The sequence below is a fragment of the Phoca vitulina genome, unplaced genomic scaffold (genome assembly GCF_004348235.1).
Source record: "Phoca vitulina isolate PV1807 unplaced genomic scaffold, GSC_HSeal_1.0 scaffold26, whole genome shotgun sequence".
Taxonomy (NCBI): Eukaryota; Metazoa; Chordata; class Mammalia; order Carnivora; family Phocidae; genus Phoca; species Phoca vitulina.
Window position 1 is genome coordinate 6,884,851 of NW_022589729.1, and position 16,009 is coordinate 6,900,859.

Sequence of the window (16,009 nt, forward strand, 5' to 3'; positions counted from 1 at the left end):
TCAACAGAGGACTCAAAATCTGATTGCCATTCTTCTTAACATTACTAAGAAGTCTATGGAAACAGGAAAGGATGGCCCCGGTTCCAAATCCTTCCCTTACAAAAACGAAAAAACACCTATCAACACACCTTTCAGATATATTCCCCACACCCGTTCTCATAGCTGTCACTTATTCATTCTATGGCATGGACAAATGCCACCAAGCTGATGATGTGCACAAACAGCACAGAGTGACTGCCCATGGGCATTCTTTGCAAAAGCAAGAACTAGACTCAATTATTGAACAGAACTTGAAACTGTAAGGCTTATCAGCTAGACAGGAATTCACATTGGATACACTGTCACCTGTGCCCTTGACTGATACAGGTCCCATTTTAGGAGGGCTAACAATTGTAAAGTAGGTGCTGACTTATCTCTCTGGAAAACATGGTGACTTTCATCTATCGTAAGACATTTTCAAGTGTTTTTGGAAATAACACAAGTAGCTCATATAGATCTCACATGACTGTAAAGATTGCTCCAAAATGAAGTTACCCTTCTTATTCGTGAAAGCTTTCTAGAGAGGATAACTAATTTGTTATTTATGTATAGCCTAAGGGCTCTGATCTTTACAATGGGAATCATCCAATAAAAAAGGTTGGTAAGAAATTTGTGGCTGTCTTCAGCTAAAATGATCAAAGATCACTCCTCTTGTTTCTGGAAACACTCAGGCCAATTCAAATCATGGCTATGGTGTTGTGGAGGACACACTGTCCTAGATGATATCCTTGTAGACCAAGATGGAGTCTGTGTAATTCCTCATATATCCTGTGATACCTGGATTAATGCTAATGACCAAGTGGGAAGGGCAATATAGAAACTTGAGAAGGACAGCTGACCTCCTAAGGTGAATCTTTAATGGTGCATGGGATTTGTTCAGTTGGATGGGACCAGAACCTTGTGGACACAGCTGAGGTCAGTGCTACACGGTGGCCTCATTCAGGTTTGTAGAGTCCTGTTCATAGCAGTCTTAATTCAACGTTGTATGGGACAAATTTGGTTGCAGCTAAATGGCAGAATTTAACAAATATGATAGAGATATCACACACATCTTACCCTCACTGTAGGAATATGCTAAGGCTACTTCAGAAGAGTTTACATGTGTACACCCACAGAAACATATTTTTAAAGGGCAAACTGGGAAGTAAAATTAAAATACATACAACAGCATATTTCTCTGTAAATACAATTCTAACTTTTCATGTGTTAAAATTACTCCAAGTCAAAGTCTTATGAACCAACTGACTTTATGTATCATATAATCTGAATTTTCTTGAAATATCTGCATGCTTGTGGTATTGAAATGTTTGCATGGCTTTGGTAATTCTGTCCTCTTATAAATCAAGAAATCCCTTTTATATGATAAAGACTTTTTGCTTAAATACATTCTGGCTAAATGATATATGGACATTCTCTTTTACATATCAAAGTACCACACATTATCAATACCCAAATTGTCATTCTGCTTTATATTTTGTTCTCAGCTCATTTTGTTATACATCAATTAAAATACTCAACTTCCTATAAAGAATACATTTAAGCTCCTTACTACTGATGATGATCTTTCTTATTCAGATTTCAGCTGAGAAAAAATACTAGCAATCAACATTTCGCTTCACTTCCAGATCATGAAAGTAATAAAGCACACCATAAAAATTCAAACAAAAGAGTAAAAAGTGCAAGTCTCCCTTCACTCGTATCCTAGATTTATCTCTCCTCCCTTGCAAAATTCCGGTCTCCCTAACATAAACATATAATAATTTATTGTGATACTGATGTGCATTTTCTTCTTCTTGCCACTTTTTTTCTCCCATGTAAGAAAGTACCACAGCTATTTCAATTCCCTTGCCTTCAGAAATGTTTCTGTGGGTAAAGCAACAGAAAGATTTGGGATGGGACATGAAAGGAATGACTGAGTGGTTTCTTTAGGAGGATACCTTAAGCCCTGCTGTTTCCAGCCTTGGCATATATTTTCCAAAAACCTGGCTTTAAGAGACCACTTGCATATGGACAATAGGTACCTCAAGATTAGTGAGTGAGAACTGGAGCCTGGAGGATCTCCCCTGAACATGCTGCTCACAATAACACAACGGATATCCTACTAGCCCAATGGGGAGGCATGAGAATTGGATTGAACATTATAGCCACGTAAAATTTTAGATATATCCTCCATGCATGGATGTATTTGTGGAGATGGATTTAGAACCATACTAACAAATACTAGTAACACCTTAAATTTGTTTAACATATTTTATTACAGTCTTTTACACGTTATATAGCTTGATCTTCAGACAACAATTTCACAGAAGAGTATACCGTGGCAGGGGCTGGGCTTATGCCAGAATACATGATTACTCAGTGACAGGACAAGTATTTAAAAAAAAAAAATCTGGATTCCTTTCCTTACACTATATTTGGGATGTATACACTTGAAATGTATAGACCTGATACCCTTCTTTATGTCATATATATGTGGTACTCTTAGGGTAAATTGCAGCCATAAGGGTTTTATACATGAGTGATACTGTGTATATTCAAGCCAAGGCATTTAAAAGTTTAAGGAGTTGAAGGTCAATAAAAGCTTGGGATAATTAAAACCCTGCCCAGTCTTCTGCAAAGGGATTTTGGATTTTATTAAATTTTATCAGTCTTTCTCTCTCCTACCCTTCCTCTTCACATCTAGATCTGATAACTATAAACACAAGACAAATAAAGGGACTTCTGCTTATGACCAAGATGACCGAGATGGAGATACAAGGACCAGACTTACTCTTCAACCTGAAACAGCTCAAGAGCTGAAACATGTGTGCGCTTTCAGATACTGGACACCAGCAGTACAGGGCAGCTCCTTAAGAAGAACAAATGCTCAGCTTCTGTGTGAAAAGTTTCCGGGCTGCAGTGTGAGGAGGGAGACCCAGAGGGAGCCAGGAGAGCCAGGAGCTTAGAGTTCACGGAGCAGAGTATGAGAGAGCCACAGATCTGCAGAGATCCTCCCCCCACCCCAACTCCAGCACTAACCATCAGAGAGAGGTGTCTGAGGGGAGGGTGACCCACGAGGAACAGAGGAAACAATCACTGGGGCACACAGAGGGCTGGGACGATTGTGTTACACTAGCCAGACTGTGAACCTCACAGTCCAGCAAGTGTCTGCTGGAGTACCCACAAGGCGCTGCTTGAGGAGTGGGGCAAGATCAGTCCTGGAGAAACAGGGCTCTGGAACCTCCTAAGAAAGCTTAAAAGGAAGGCTGAAAGGCTCAAACTGTTTCTAAGTACCTTCCAGGTAATTTAATTGCGTTCAGTGACAAAGCTCCTATTTATAGAAATGCAAATAGCCCAGTGCTTAATGAGGTAGAACTCACAGTGCTTGGGATCTAACAAAAAATCATGAGGCCTACCAAGGAGGCAAGAAAATATCATCCTTAGTAGAAAGAGAAATTAATCAATAGAAACTAACAAATGACAGAGATGACAGACCGAATAAAGAATATTATAGTTGCTATTTAACTATATCCCATATATTCAAGGAGGAGAATAAGCATATTAAATACAAAATGCAACAAATAAAAATAGAACTTCTAGAGATGTGCAGTATCTGAGATAAAAAATAAAGTGGGTAGGATTAATGACAAACAATGCAGAAGATCAATGAACTTGATAAGCAATAGAAACTATCCAAAATGAAATGCAGAGCGGAAGAATGAAAAAAAAAAAAAAGGAAAAAAAAAAAAGGAAAAACAAAAAAAAAAAAAAAGGAAAAAAAAAAAAGGAATAAGCACCAGTAAGCCTAAAGTCCCCCAAAAAAGAGAAGAGGAAGAGGCAAACAAATATTTGAAAATGCAGTGGCCAAAATGTCTCTAAATTTGATGAAAACTATAAACCCACAATCTAAAAAGCAGAAACTCAACAAACACCTGGCACAAGAAAAATGGAGAAAACAACACCAAAGCACATCATAATATCAAACTGCTTAAAACTGAAGATAGAGAAAATTGTAAATGCAGTCAGAGGAAGAAAAAAAAGATTAGAAAAGCAGCAGAAAAAAATGCAAACTAGAATAGTGTAAGATCTTAAAAGTAATGAAAGGAAAAAAAATACCCTGTCAACCTAGAATTCTATGTATCTTTAAAAAATGAAGACAAAATAAGACTTTTTCAGACATACGAAAGTTGAAAGAATTTAATAGCGGCAGACCCGCACTATCATAAATGTTAAAGTATTTCAGGCATAAGGAAAATGATATCATATGGAAATCTGAAACTACATTAAGGAATGAAGAGCACTGGAAAAACTGGATATAAAAGAATTAAAAAAATTAAACTTCAAAGGATAATTTAGTGTAGCTTCCAGCCATTGAGGTAATATAGGAAATGAATTTATTCTTCCATCTGAAACAACAAAAAAGACAAAATCCTGGAAACTAAGTTTTTCAAAGTACTGGACATCAGGCAATAAAGGTCAGTGGTCTCTGACAGAAGGGGAAGGAAACAAGGTGAGCCTTATGACTGCCCCAGCTTATTGCCATTTCGAGAACTCCCAGGCCACAGAGCTGAGAGGAGCACTTCATGCAGAGCTTGGAGAACTCCTGTGTTGGGAAGCAGAGCTAAGAATCTGAGTAGATTGGGATGGTGAGAGTTTGTAGGATGGTGTACCAGAGAGATGGCGTACCAGAGAAGAGCGAGCTGCACAGAAAGACAACTCCAGACACCTAGACAGAGTCTACCTGGATTATTCAGCAGAGTACTTATGCCACACATGTGCAAGCAGACTATCCGAAAACAGAGAAAGAACCACCCAAAAAGATGAGAAGGAACCACAAAGATAAGAAACATGAACCCCCAGACCAATATGTATCACAATCAAATTACTCAAAATCAGTGATAAACTCTTAAAAACATCAAGAGTAAAAAAAAACAAAACAAAACACAACGAAACATTAGATACAGAAAAACAAAGATAATAACAACAGATGTACTGTGTGAAATAAAGTTAGCAAGAAGAGAGTGGAACACCATGTTTAAAATACTGAAGAAAAAAATGTTAATCCAGAATTTCATACTCAGTGAAAAGTACCTTTTCAAAACAAATGTAAAACACAGGCTTCCTCAGACATATAAGCTGAAAGAATTCATTAACAGCACATTTACAGTGGAATTATTTAGTTAAACGATGTCCCTCAGGCAGAATGAAAAGGATACCAGAAACACATATCAGCACAAAAATAACTGAAGAGCACAGGAGGTGGTAACTAGACAGGTAGATATATAAGATGTTTTCCTCATTATTTAAGTTGATTTAAAGGAAAACGGACTTTAAATAAGATAGTCATAATATGTTGTGAGATTTATGGTACATGCTATTTATAGCATATTTACAAGTGGGAAAAAAAGCATTAAGACCAGGAAGAGAAAAATGGAAGGTCCTTATACTAAGTGTGAGGTGGTATAATGAACTTGAAGGTAGAATGTGATGAGCTAAAAGGGTACAGCATACAGAAATCTCCAGGCCCACATGGTTTCACTAGAGAATTCCAACAAACATTTAAAGAAAAAATTAATACCAATTTTATACAATTTCTTCCAGGAAACAGAAGAGGAGAAAACACTTCCCAATTCATTTTATGGGGTCAAAAAAACTACAGACCAATATCCTTCATGAACATAGACAAAATAGTAACACAGAGTATGCTCTCTGACCACAATGGATTTAAATTAGAAATCAGTAACAAACGTATCTAAAATATTCCCAAATATTTGGGAACAAAATAGGACACTTTTAAATAAAATGCCACATTAAGCCTCTTCATGTCTTCTCACTGCCCTTACTTAAACCCACTTTACATTATTTTTTAAATTTAAATATTTACTCAAAAGATCTCCATTTACAAATGTATCTGAAAAACAATCCACAGATGTTTGTCTAAATATTTACCATTAGTAAGACGATGCTACTTCTGTGGTGTTAAGCATCTCAATAACTACTAAATAAATCAGTACACTTCATATTTATTAATATTTTAATTATCATTTATCAAATTGTAATCTGGCAGTAAAAACCACTTTTCGCAGAGGCATGACATGTAGATTAACAAATCAACCTTGATTCATTCACTTTGCCTTTCCATTTCTCCTGGAAGCTTTGTAAGAATCCATGACTTCAGTTTTTCTAGCTCAGCTTTGCTTAGCTCATGGTAAACACCCGGGAAACTATGAAACTTCGTGCTCACTCCCAGGGATTTTAACATTGAGTTTGTCTCTTCACCCCAAGAATGAAGAACTAACTCGTCTGCGGCACCATGGCACTGAAATAATTCAGGGAGCACACCATCACTTTCCCGAAGAGCCTAGAGAACAGGATATAGAAATGGGAATGTTTAAGGAATTCATTTAAGAACGTCATTCTGGGAAATCACACAGGGCAGAAAAATTGCAATTTTACCCAAGCTTCAATATTCCAAGGGAGAAAAGAAGGAGTCGTGGTGCAGTCTAAGGTGCACCCTGGTGGTCCTGGCTGGGGGCTCAGCTGGTTGCCGCACCACGTGAGCTACAGTTAGTTGTATGCGACCAGCAGCGACTCCACAGAGGACCGTCTCAAACATGGTGAGAGGGCTTCCTGAAGAGACTGTGAGGCTCGGTCAGACCTCTTCATGCAGGGTGGAGGGACAGAGGAAGGCAGGGACAATCAAGGGAAAAATTACAGTCTAGTTTTCATTTCTGTATCTGCTGCTTCTACTTCAGGCATGAAGTTACAACGCTCTCAGGTACTGTATTCATATATTAGCATGTTGCTATGAGACAGGTATCGGGAATGTGAGTCTTTGTTTTGATTACATTTGGGACATAATAAACAAACCTTGCTATAATCACCCGTATTTTTATTATGTGTAAGGGATACATATGTATCTTACATAGATTCTTTCTATCCTTTCCCCTTTGACACTGTGCTTAACAATACTCTTTCTATGGTATTTCCTGAACATTAATGACCAGCTGGAATATTTAATATTAACTAATTGGGGACGGATTTCCAGCAGTGCTCTGTGCAGCAATTGTTATTGCTTAATTATCAATTTTTAGTTTCAATGTGTGAATATTTCATGCCTGCTTTTGTTTTGTTTTTAAAAACTTACCTGGTAAACAGCAGATGTTTTATTCAGAAAACTAGAAAGAGCAAATACTCCTGCCACATCTTGATGATTTCGATATGCTAAATGCATTGCCATGCACCCTCCCATAGAAAATCCTCCTAAAAGAAGCAAAAATTCACTTATCAGAAAAAGCAGAATATATGGGACAATAATTTAGAACAAGATACATCTTTGTCAGGCTTCCACGCATGTTTTAAAATATCTGGAGACCTTTAGAGAGAGACAGTGCTAAAAAGCAACTTAGTCTACTTTCTAGCTCATTAAAAAAATACTTGCAATGAGTAAGTAACACTGGTTCATCTATGTCATCAGTGGTAAAGAGACTTGTTATAAAAAGAGCTGGGAATTAAACAAAGAAATCATACTTATTGACTAAAATACTTATCATAATTCCAAGATATGAGTCATAGCACAAGTGTTATTCAAACTTCTAATGTCTACTTACATTTTGCTTATACTTGTATTATAGGAGTCCTCACTCTGCCACCAGAATTAATAACATGCATCTTTTTGTCTTACTTGCCAAGCTCCGAGACCCATGAGGAGTTCTATTTCTAGGGCCTGCCATATAATAGATGTTTAGTGATCTTTTAGGGAAGATGATCAAAAATTTGGTGAGCTAGTTAAAATATCTCTGAATTACAATATCGTTTTGGAAACCGACTTACGATGGTGTAATTAAAACATAATTAAAACATATGTACCTATACAAACTTTTTCAGAGGAGCTAAAAACTAATTTACTCACTTAACAAATTTTTATTGTCTTTTATGTGCCCGAGCACCGTGCTAGCCACTGGAGATATGCAGACTAAAATGCACAGTCCCCGTGCTCCCTTCAGCAGGGCATGTACTACATACATGGGCCCTTGTCCTCGAGGGGAGCACCAGAGACGTCACAGAATATGGAGATAGGTATAGGACGCGGTGGCCCAACTGCAGGCTAGAGACCTGGAATGCCATGCCCCCGCTGGAGTGAGAGTTAAAAGGTGTCCGATTTACATTTTGTGAGAAATAAGTATAGAAAGTAAATCACACAGCCACACACTTGTGGAAATATAAAAATATACATTGGTGTAGAATCCAGATCTCATTTCCAGATGCCTGCTTTATTTCACTTAACAAAGTGTAAAGCTGAGTCCTTAGAGACTATAAATTTGAATTTACTACAATCTCCTTTTACGGATGAAGTGAACCAGGCCCAAGATTAGGTGCTCTCCTTAAGGATGTGCCCCTAATTGTAGCTGTGAAGCTAGGACTTTTGGAATCCAGATTGCTTGCAACAGACCTTAAGGTACTCTCTACTATCCTCCAGTATTTATTAAAATAGAACTGCTTTTAAATTTTTTTTATTTTTATATTTTATTTATTTATTTAATAATGTCTAATAATATTACTGGGCAGACCGATATCATTTTGGACCCAGGATACAATGTATGAGTGAAGATTACTAGGCTTGCGAAGTTCAGATTTTTAAGAAGTACGTAAGATGTAAATAATGACAGTGCATGATAAATATTACATCTGTGGTTTTCAACATACCAGAAAGAAATAATAGGGTCTCATCAGTAGCAGAAGTTCACCATGGATGAGGACCACTTGAAAGTCTCTTTCAAAATAACCCCCCCCCACCAGCCACAGACACAGATACATCTGATGAGAGATCATGAACGGGCTTGGCAGGGGAGGAGGCAGCATACACACCTTAAAATTGAGTGTGAAAGTCGCATATGTGCATCAGATTCCCAAAAAGTTTAAAAACCACTGGACTACATTACCTGTGAATGCGTACACTGATCAAAAGGACATGCCCCATTCGGATACGCAGAGCTTGCTGCAGACAAGATGAGTGTTTCTGGTAAACTCTCATTGTAAGTAAACAGAATGAGAAACTTACTTGGTTTTGTTACAGTTCTAGTTATAGACTGCTCTTTTTCTTCTCAAGTTTTTCTATGTGATACAGTATGTGGGTTATAAAGCAAACACTCTGAAATAGAATTCTTATCAAGTTTTAATTTAGCAACTCTAAGTTCTCTAGATTTTGAAATCCTTGAGGGTAAGAAACAGTTCTTTCTTCCATCAGCACACTGTGGTTGCAGGCTTATGAGGAGCTCAGCAAAGTGTCCCCACTCTCTGGTGCGCATGTGCCGAGGAGTTGGCTTCCTCATCTTCCGTGCACAGTGGTGAGTACACGGTGGCAATTCAATAAAAGTCTGTTTAGCTGAATTCTTAGAAACCATATATTATAGGATGAAAGTAATAAAAAGTTTACGAACATCTCTTAAATTTATCATATTTAAAGGCACATGAAACATTTTCTAATTTAAAGTCTGGTGGAAAGAGGACCACAGTGAAATAAAGGGAAACTGAGTTTTAATCCTACCAGTGACACTCTAGCAGTTGCCTTGGGGTAAATTATTTAAAACCCAGGATCTCATTTCCAGTAAGATTAGATAGTTGGACTAGATGATCTTTAGGGTTTCCACCAAGTTGCTGTTGTTGTTTTAAGATTCTGAGAGAGAGAGAGAGGAAGAGGGAGAGGGAGCAGAAGCAGGGGGAGCGGCAGAGGGAGAGGGAGAAGAAGACTCCCCACTGAGCAGGGAGGTGGTGTGGGGCTTGATCCCAGGACCCTGGGATCGTGACCTGAGCCGAAGGCAGACACTTAACCAAATGAGCCACCCAGATGCCCCAGGGTTTCCACCAAGTTTTTAAATCTATTATATACAAATGCTTCAATAATCACTTGTAAAAGTCAAAGAGCAAGGACTTTCAAAGTTGACAGAGTTACTGTGAATACAGAAGCCTACTTTCCGTTTAAGAATAAGAATCCCTATCTCCCAGAATACAACTGCAGCCTTCCTTCAAGTTCAAAGAACCAATCTTAGCAAATGCTTACTTCCTTCATCGCTTTAGATCTCCCCTCTTTTTCCAATTTACTTACAAAATGAATTCTAGGTTGCTTATAACCAAACACACTGTTCACAATAAAACTACATCTCTAAAATGAGGGGAAAATGTGAGGGAGGGAGAGATGGGGTTGCTGGAAGAATGAGAGATCAGGAACGAAAGAGAGAGAGACACAGACCATAATATGGGGAGGCAGCAGAAATTAGGGGTGCGGCTGGTCTTCTAACTGCTTCCCTGTAGCAAGACAACATTCTTTAACACAAGGAATCATGCCAAATCCTACTAGAAGCTTCTACCAGCACTGAATTCCTGGGTGGAATTTATCAAGGAGATCTTTATTAAACACAAAATTCAAAACCAGACATTTTACATACAGCATCTTCTGTTCTTGACTCTTTTATGTGAGTCTGGGACAGAAAGTTTTTAACGTTCAGTAGTCTATAAGGTTCATGCAAACAGCAATTTTTGTCTGTTTTATTCACTGATGTACCGTCCCTACGCTTAGAACGGTGCCTGGTACATAGCAGGCACTCAGTAAGTATTTTACTGAATAAACGAATAAACATTGGTTGTGGTTCTGTAAGAATATTTCTGCAAGGGGACAAATTTATATCATCAGGGGACGTGGCTCTTTGGTGATCTGACTGGATATAAAAGTAAAGTTTAGAAAAAGCAGGAGTGAATGGTTAGTGTGCCCCAGGCTAATGATTCCTAAATCTGGCTCCTTAAAAATAAAGATTCCTAAAGTCAGCCCCAGACCCTTTAACACAATCTCAAAGTATATGTCTAATTTTTAAAAGCTCTTCTACCTATAAATCAAATGTATGAGAATCATAGTCTTAGAAAAGTATCAATAGCTGCAAGGCAGACAATTCAGGATTAGGTAAAATGGGTAAGAACAGAAAGTGAAAATATGGTCATGATTTAAAAGAAATCCATATGTTATAAATACCAACGCTGTAGGAACAAAGTTTTTATTTTTTGGAGAAATTCAAGAGCTTGAATTATATTTTTGCCAAATGTACCTAAGGAATATATTAAATATGACCAGTGTGACTAAGGAACTAAATGTTTAATTTTATTTAATTTTAGCTAGTTTAAATTTAAGTTTAAATAGTCACATGTGCTAAGGACTATCACATTGGACAATGAAGTTCTAGGTAATCTAAGCTGCACCAATAATTGAAAAAAGCTTCACAATTCATAAATGGAGCAAAATGAAAACATTTCATAAAGAGATGTTGAGGCTAGGATCATTAAATGTGATCTTTTAATATGATAGAGATTTAAAGATCATAAGATAAAAGGTGAATGAAACAGATTAGCAAGCAAAAATAACTTAAAAAATTATTTTAAAACCATCCATATTGAGAAAATTTTACAGATTAAATCTCCCCCTCCAACATTTCATTTTTATTGACCAGGGTAACCTAATCACTTAGTGTGGTTTCAGAGCTCCCTGAATGAAACCAGCCTATAACAAGAACAAAACCAAAAGTAAGAAAGAAAACATTTTCCCACATCTGAGATGTCATTACAAACAAACATAAATGCATCCTGCAGACATTGACCTTCATGTTCAATACTTATAATTTACAGTGAAAATAAATGTACTCATTGAAATCTTATTATTTGAAGATTTAATCTAAGTCCCTTACCCAATTATAATCTTGTGAGGTAATGCAACTTCTCACCAGTCATCTTTGATAATACTATCACCTTTAGCATCACAACTTACTATGAAAAGGGACTTTGTGTATTTTTTTCTAATAGAAGGAAATTTAACACAAAAGACTAGTTATTTGAATTCAATTTCCATCTAAATGTCTAAAATGCAATATAAAATATACTGTTCAATAAGTAAATACCAAATAGTAAACTCATTGTAGGTAATGGTTATAATGTATATTTATAGTTGCTGGCAAAGTATTAAAACGTCAAGAGTTAACATTTCAACATATATTTAAGATTAACAAGCTGAATAAAACATGTTAAAAAAATAATAAACCTAGCTTTTATGAACTCTTTAAATAAAATAAAACAGAAACAATGTATAAAAAAACTATACTGGGAAAACTAATCTATCTGAAAACAAAACCCAGAGGAAAAAAAATACTTACAAATTCAAGTCTACCATCAGGATTTTTAGAATGTAATAAAATCTACCCTCCCTTCAAATTTCAACAATTCTTCCATTTAACTTATGTTTTATAGTTATTCAGACTGAACTGTGATAAAGTCTCAAAAGGTTTGGGAATATATCTTTGTCTATTTTCTCTGATATTTACAGGGTAAACAAAATACTTATCATCTTCCAGAAAAAGCTGTTGGAACAGGAGTTCCAAGCCTTTAAAGTTCTCATTGTTGTTGAAGAAACACAAGTTGTTTAACGAATGCATACATATGTGAAAAGAAAGTAGGAATCTGCTATCATTCTCAAGTTTTAGGCCAAGAAAGAGCTTCAGAAGAAACTTGTATAAGGTCAGGACAAAGGGAGCCTGGAAATTTTGGTGCTAATCTTCATCTTGGTCATTCCAATTATCCCTTCATTTTTATTTTAAATATTATAAAATTAATACACTGATATATATCCAGTGTATAAAGTGTTTTCACCATACAGACAGAAATAAAACGAGTCATCCAAAATTTCACTACTCATACATAATTCTGACAGGTTTTTAAAAGTTCATTTTAATAGTTAAACACTCAACATGTATAATTTTTGTACCTTACTTTTTCTTCGATATCATACTGACTTAAGTCTTTCAACAGAATTACAAAATCCATAATTTTATTCATTGAACACACACTCATAAAGTTCCTTATATGTGTACATACAGTATTTGATCGTTACATAACATTCAATTGTATTAATAGACCATAATTCCCTTAACTATCTCTCTCACGATGGGTATTTAGAACATCCATGCAAATTACTCAGGTGTAATTCCAGGAGTATTTGATTCTCCCTGCTTCAAAATTCTGACAGAATGCTCATATTATCAAAATTCTTATAATCTGGTTATATCATTTGTCAGGTTCTATACGTCCTAGATCAAAGTTAAACCCTAAATTTTATCAGTTTTGTCTTAACAAATTGTCACCACCTAGTGGCCGAAAAAGGAATCCCATCCTGGTAGAAAGGTGACTAAGTCAAAGGATCTGGGTTCTAGTCCCAACTCGATTTTATGTTAGCTAGAATCTCTTTGAATTTTAGTTTTGCTTTTTTTTTAATATCTGAAATGAGAATAATAATTTCTTGTTTTACCTATCACAAGGCTCAAAAGAGATACTGTGCATGAAAACAACCTTATAATTTAAACACTATCTGAAAATAAAACATTATGATGTATTAATAACGGCAATTTAAAAACTGTCAAGTGTAATATAAATGCCAACTATTTTAGTAGTATTACTACTATATGTACTTTTAAAGCACAACAGTACAAATGGGAAAAATTATATACCTTTCTCCATTTTGATTTCTCACATTATACAGAAACATACCAGAAGGAAATGAGTTTCAAGACTGACATTAACAGAGAGACAGAATGTAGTACTATGAATCTGCTTACATTCTGCACAATGGACACTCCCCACATGTTAATAAAACAAGAAGACAGGATAATCTAGCATTATTAATAATTTCTTCAGGATACAAGATTTGAACCAACGGTTTATTACAGTAACTATATTGTCAACAATCAGAAACTGATTTAAAGTTACTATTTTACTGCCCATGTTTCCCCTAACTCTTATCATACACTCTGTAGAATCATGTGTGGTATAAATACATAAAATTAAATAAATAAGCTTTCTTATGCCTGATAGTCTTAATGTACAGAGTGAGGATTCACAAATATCTCCAAGGAACACACTGGTGTTCCTTGACCATCTCCTCTGTATCTGACCCCGACACTAGGATAGGTAGTGAACTTTTTGTCTAGTTCTTCCTATCTAACCAAAGTTAATTTACTTTTTCCATTAAGAAGGCAATCTATTTCCACTGATGACTAGAAAACCAAGAATTTGTTTTCACAGCTAATGCTTGCAGTTGATTATCATGTCCTTCAGTATAAACCTTATTCATCTTTGTGTTCCCTAAATCTGGAAACAGTGTGTGTGTTAATCGCCATCATTCTCTTGGATCTATTTTGCCACCTTGTTATTCTCCTGGCCTTCAGATTGGCCTGCCCTCCACTGCATTATCAGCATAAGCTTTCTGAAATGCACATTCGATCATGTTATTCTCTGTATCTAATTCGATAATCCTCGGGAATTGGAGTGCATACTAAACTAGTATATCCTGAGAGATTCTGATGTGCCCTTCCTTTCTTCCATGAATGTGTTTATCAGTCATATTTTTACTCATTCTTTAAAACTCGGTTGGAGAGGGGTGCCTGGGTAGCTCAGTCGTTAAGCGTCTGCCTTAGGCTCAGGTCATGATCTCAGGGTCCTGGGATCGAGCCCCACATCGGGCTCCCTGCTCCATGGGAAGCCTGCTTCTCCCTCTCCCTCTGCCCCTGCTTGTGTTCCTCTCTTGCTGTCTCTCTCTCTGTCAAATAAATAAATAAAAAATCTTTAAAAAAAAAACAAACAAACCAAAAACTCAGTTGGAGAGTCCTCTCTTCTAAGAAGCAGTCCCTAACTCCCCCAAAGATTTACTTGTCTTTCCTCACTGCTCACACTGTACCTTGTACACACTTCCGCAATACATTGTATTAGAGCACCTTACTTCTGTATCTCCCTCATTAGGCTATAAAATTTTTGATAGTTTTCTTGATACTCCAAGATTTAACATTTTTATTAACAATTTGGAGATCAGATTTGGTATGAGAAGTACCATCTTTGACTTGGTACCCTATCCAAAAACAGTTTGGAAAACATACATTATTAAAACAATTGTTTTTAAAACTAAGTTTAATATAATAAAATACCACTCATCAAAATAAAACCAGACAATGAATAGCCTCCCACTTACCCAAATATAGAGAATAGTGTTGTTTTACAAAGCTACACTGGTTGCATATAACCTCAGAGATAAGGGTTCCATGAGCATGTATTGTATGATATTAAATCAGAAATTTTATCACATATTAAACAAAATCAATAAGGATTAACAATTTTTGTACCTATTATCTCCATGTTTTTCCTTTCTGATCCTAAAATTATCTAGTTTTTCCTTTTACAATTATTTTTTAAAAAATAACCCAACCTCACTGTGGTGCATATGTGTGTATGTAATAAAAATTGTTCAGAATCTTAAATGCATTTTTCTTTGACTTCCCACTGAATCCCTCCTTCATTAAAATGTTATGAATAGCACTTAAATCTTACTTCACTTAAAATGTACCATATATATATATATATATATATGGAGAGAGAGAGAGAGAGAGACACACACACACATACACACAAAAGTACAAAAACCAGTAGAAAAACGTTAAGCAGTAACTTCTTTTTAAATAATCTATGAAAAAGAAAGAGGGAAACACAGCATGTCCACCACGGAGCAAAAAATGAAGACAGCTGGTAGGAAAGAAGCAGTGAGCTACCTGAGTCTCCCAGGGGCAGGCCTGGCCCAGTAGGGCCTTTCTGCTGTTTGGAGTGACTGTGGCGTAAGGGGTATAAAGACTATTTAATAACAGCAAGAAACCTGTCTCATGCCAGACACACTTCTAAGTATTTCATATTAATTGACTAATTCAATCATCACAACTCTGTAAGACAGGTACTATTACTATCATCAGGCACAGAGTCTAAGGGGATTCTGTACCTACAAAGTAGTGAGTCTAGGGTCGGAAATCTGCAGGCCGAGTCCAGGGCCCTGGTTCTTGCCTGTGTTCTACTGTCATCAGCTGCATCCGCGCATTTGCAACTACGATATGCACAATGCAGGGAATGCACGCACACGTACTTG

General features: G+C 36.4%; 1 protein-coding gene across 1 annotated transcript in view; it reads right to left on the reverse strand.

The window, feature by feature from the left end:
- Positions 1-3,768: 3,768 nt before the first annotated feature.
- Positions 3,769-16,009, reverse strand: part of LYPLAL1 (lysophospholipase like 1) — a 36,988-nt gene continuing 24,747 nt past the window's right edge. Inside the window, exons 4-5 of the mRNA XM_032422199.1 lie at positions 7,166-7,281; positions 3,769-6,379 (exon numbers count right to left, since the gene is read on the reverse strand). Coding sequence (XP_032278090.1) covers positions 6,140-6,379; positions 7,166-7,281 — 356 coding nt within the window. The 3' untranslated portion in view covers positions 3,769-6,139. The remainder of the gene's footprint in view (positions 6,380-7,165; positions 7,282-16,009) is intronic.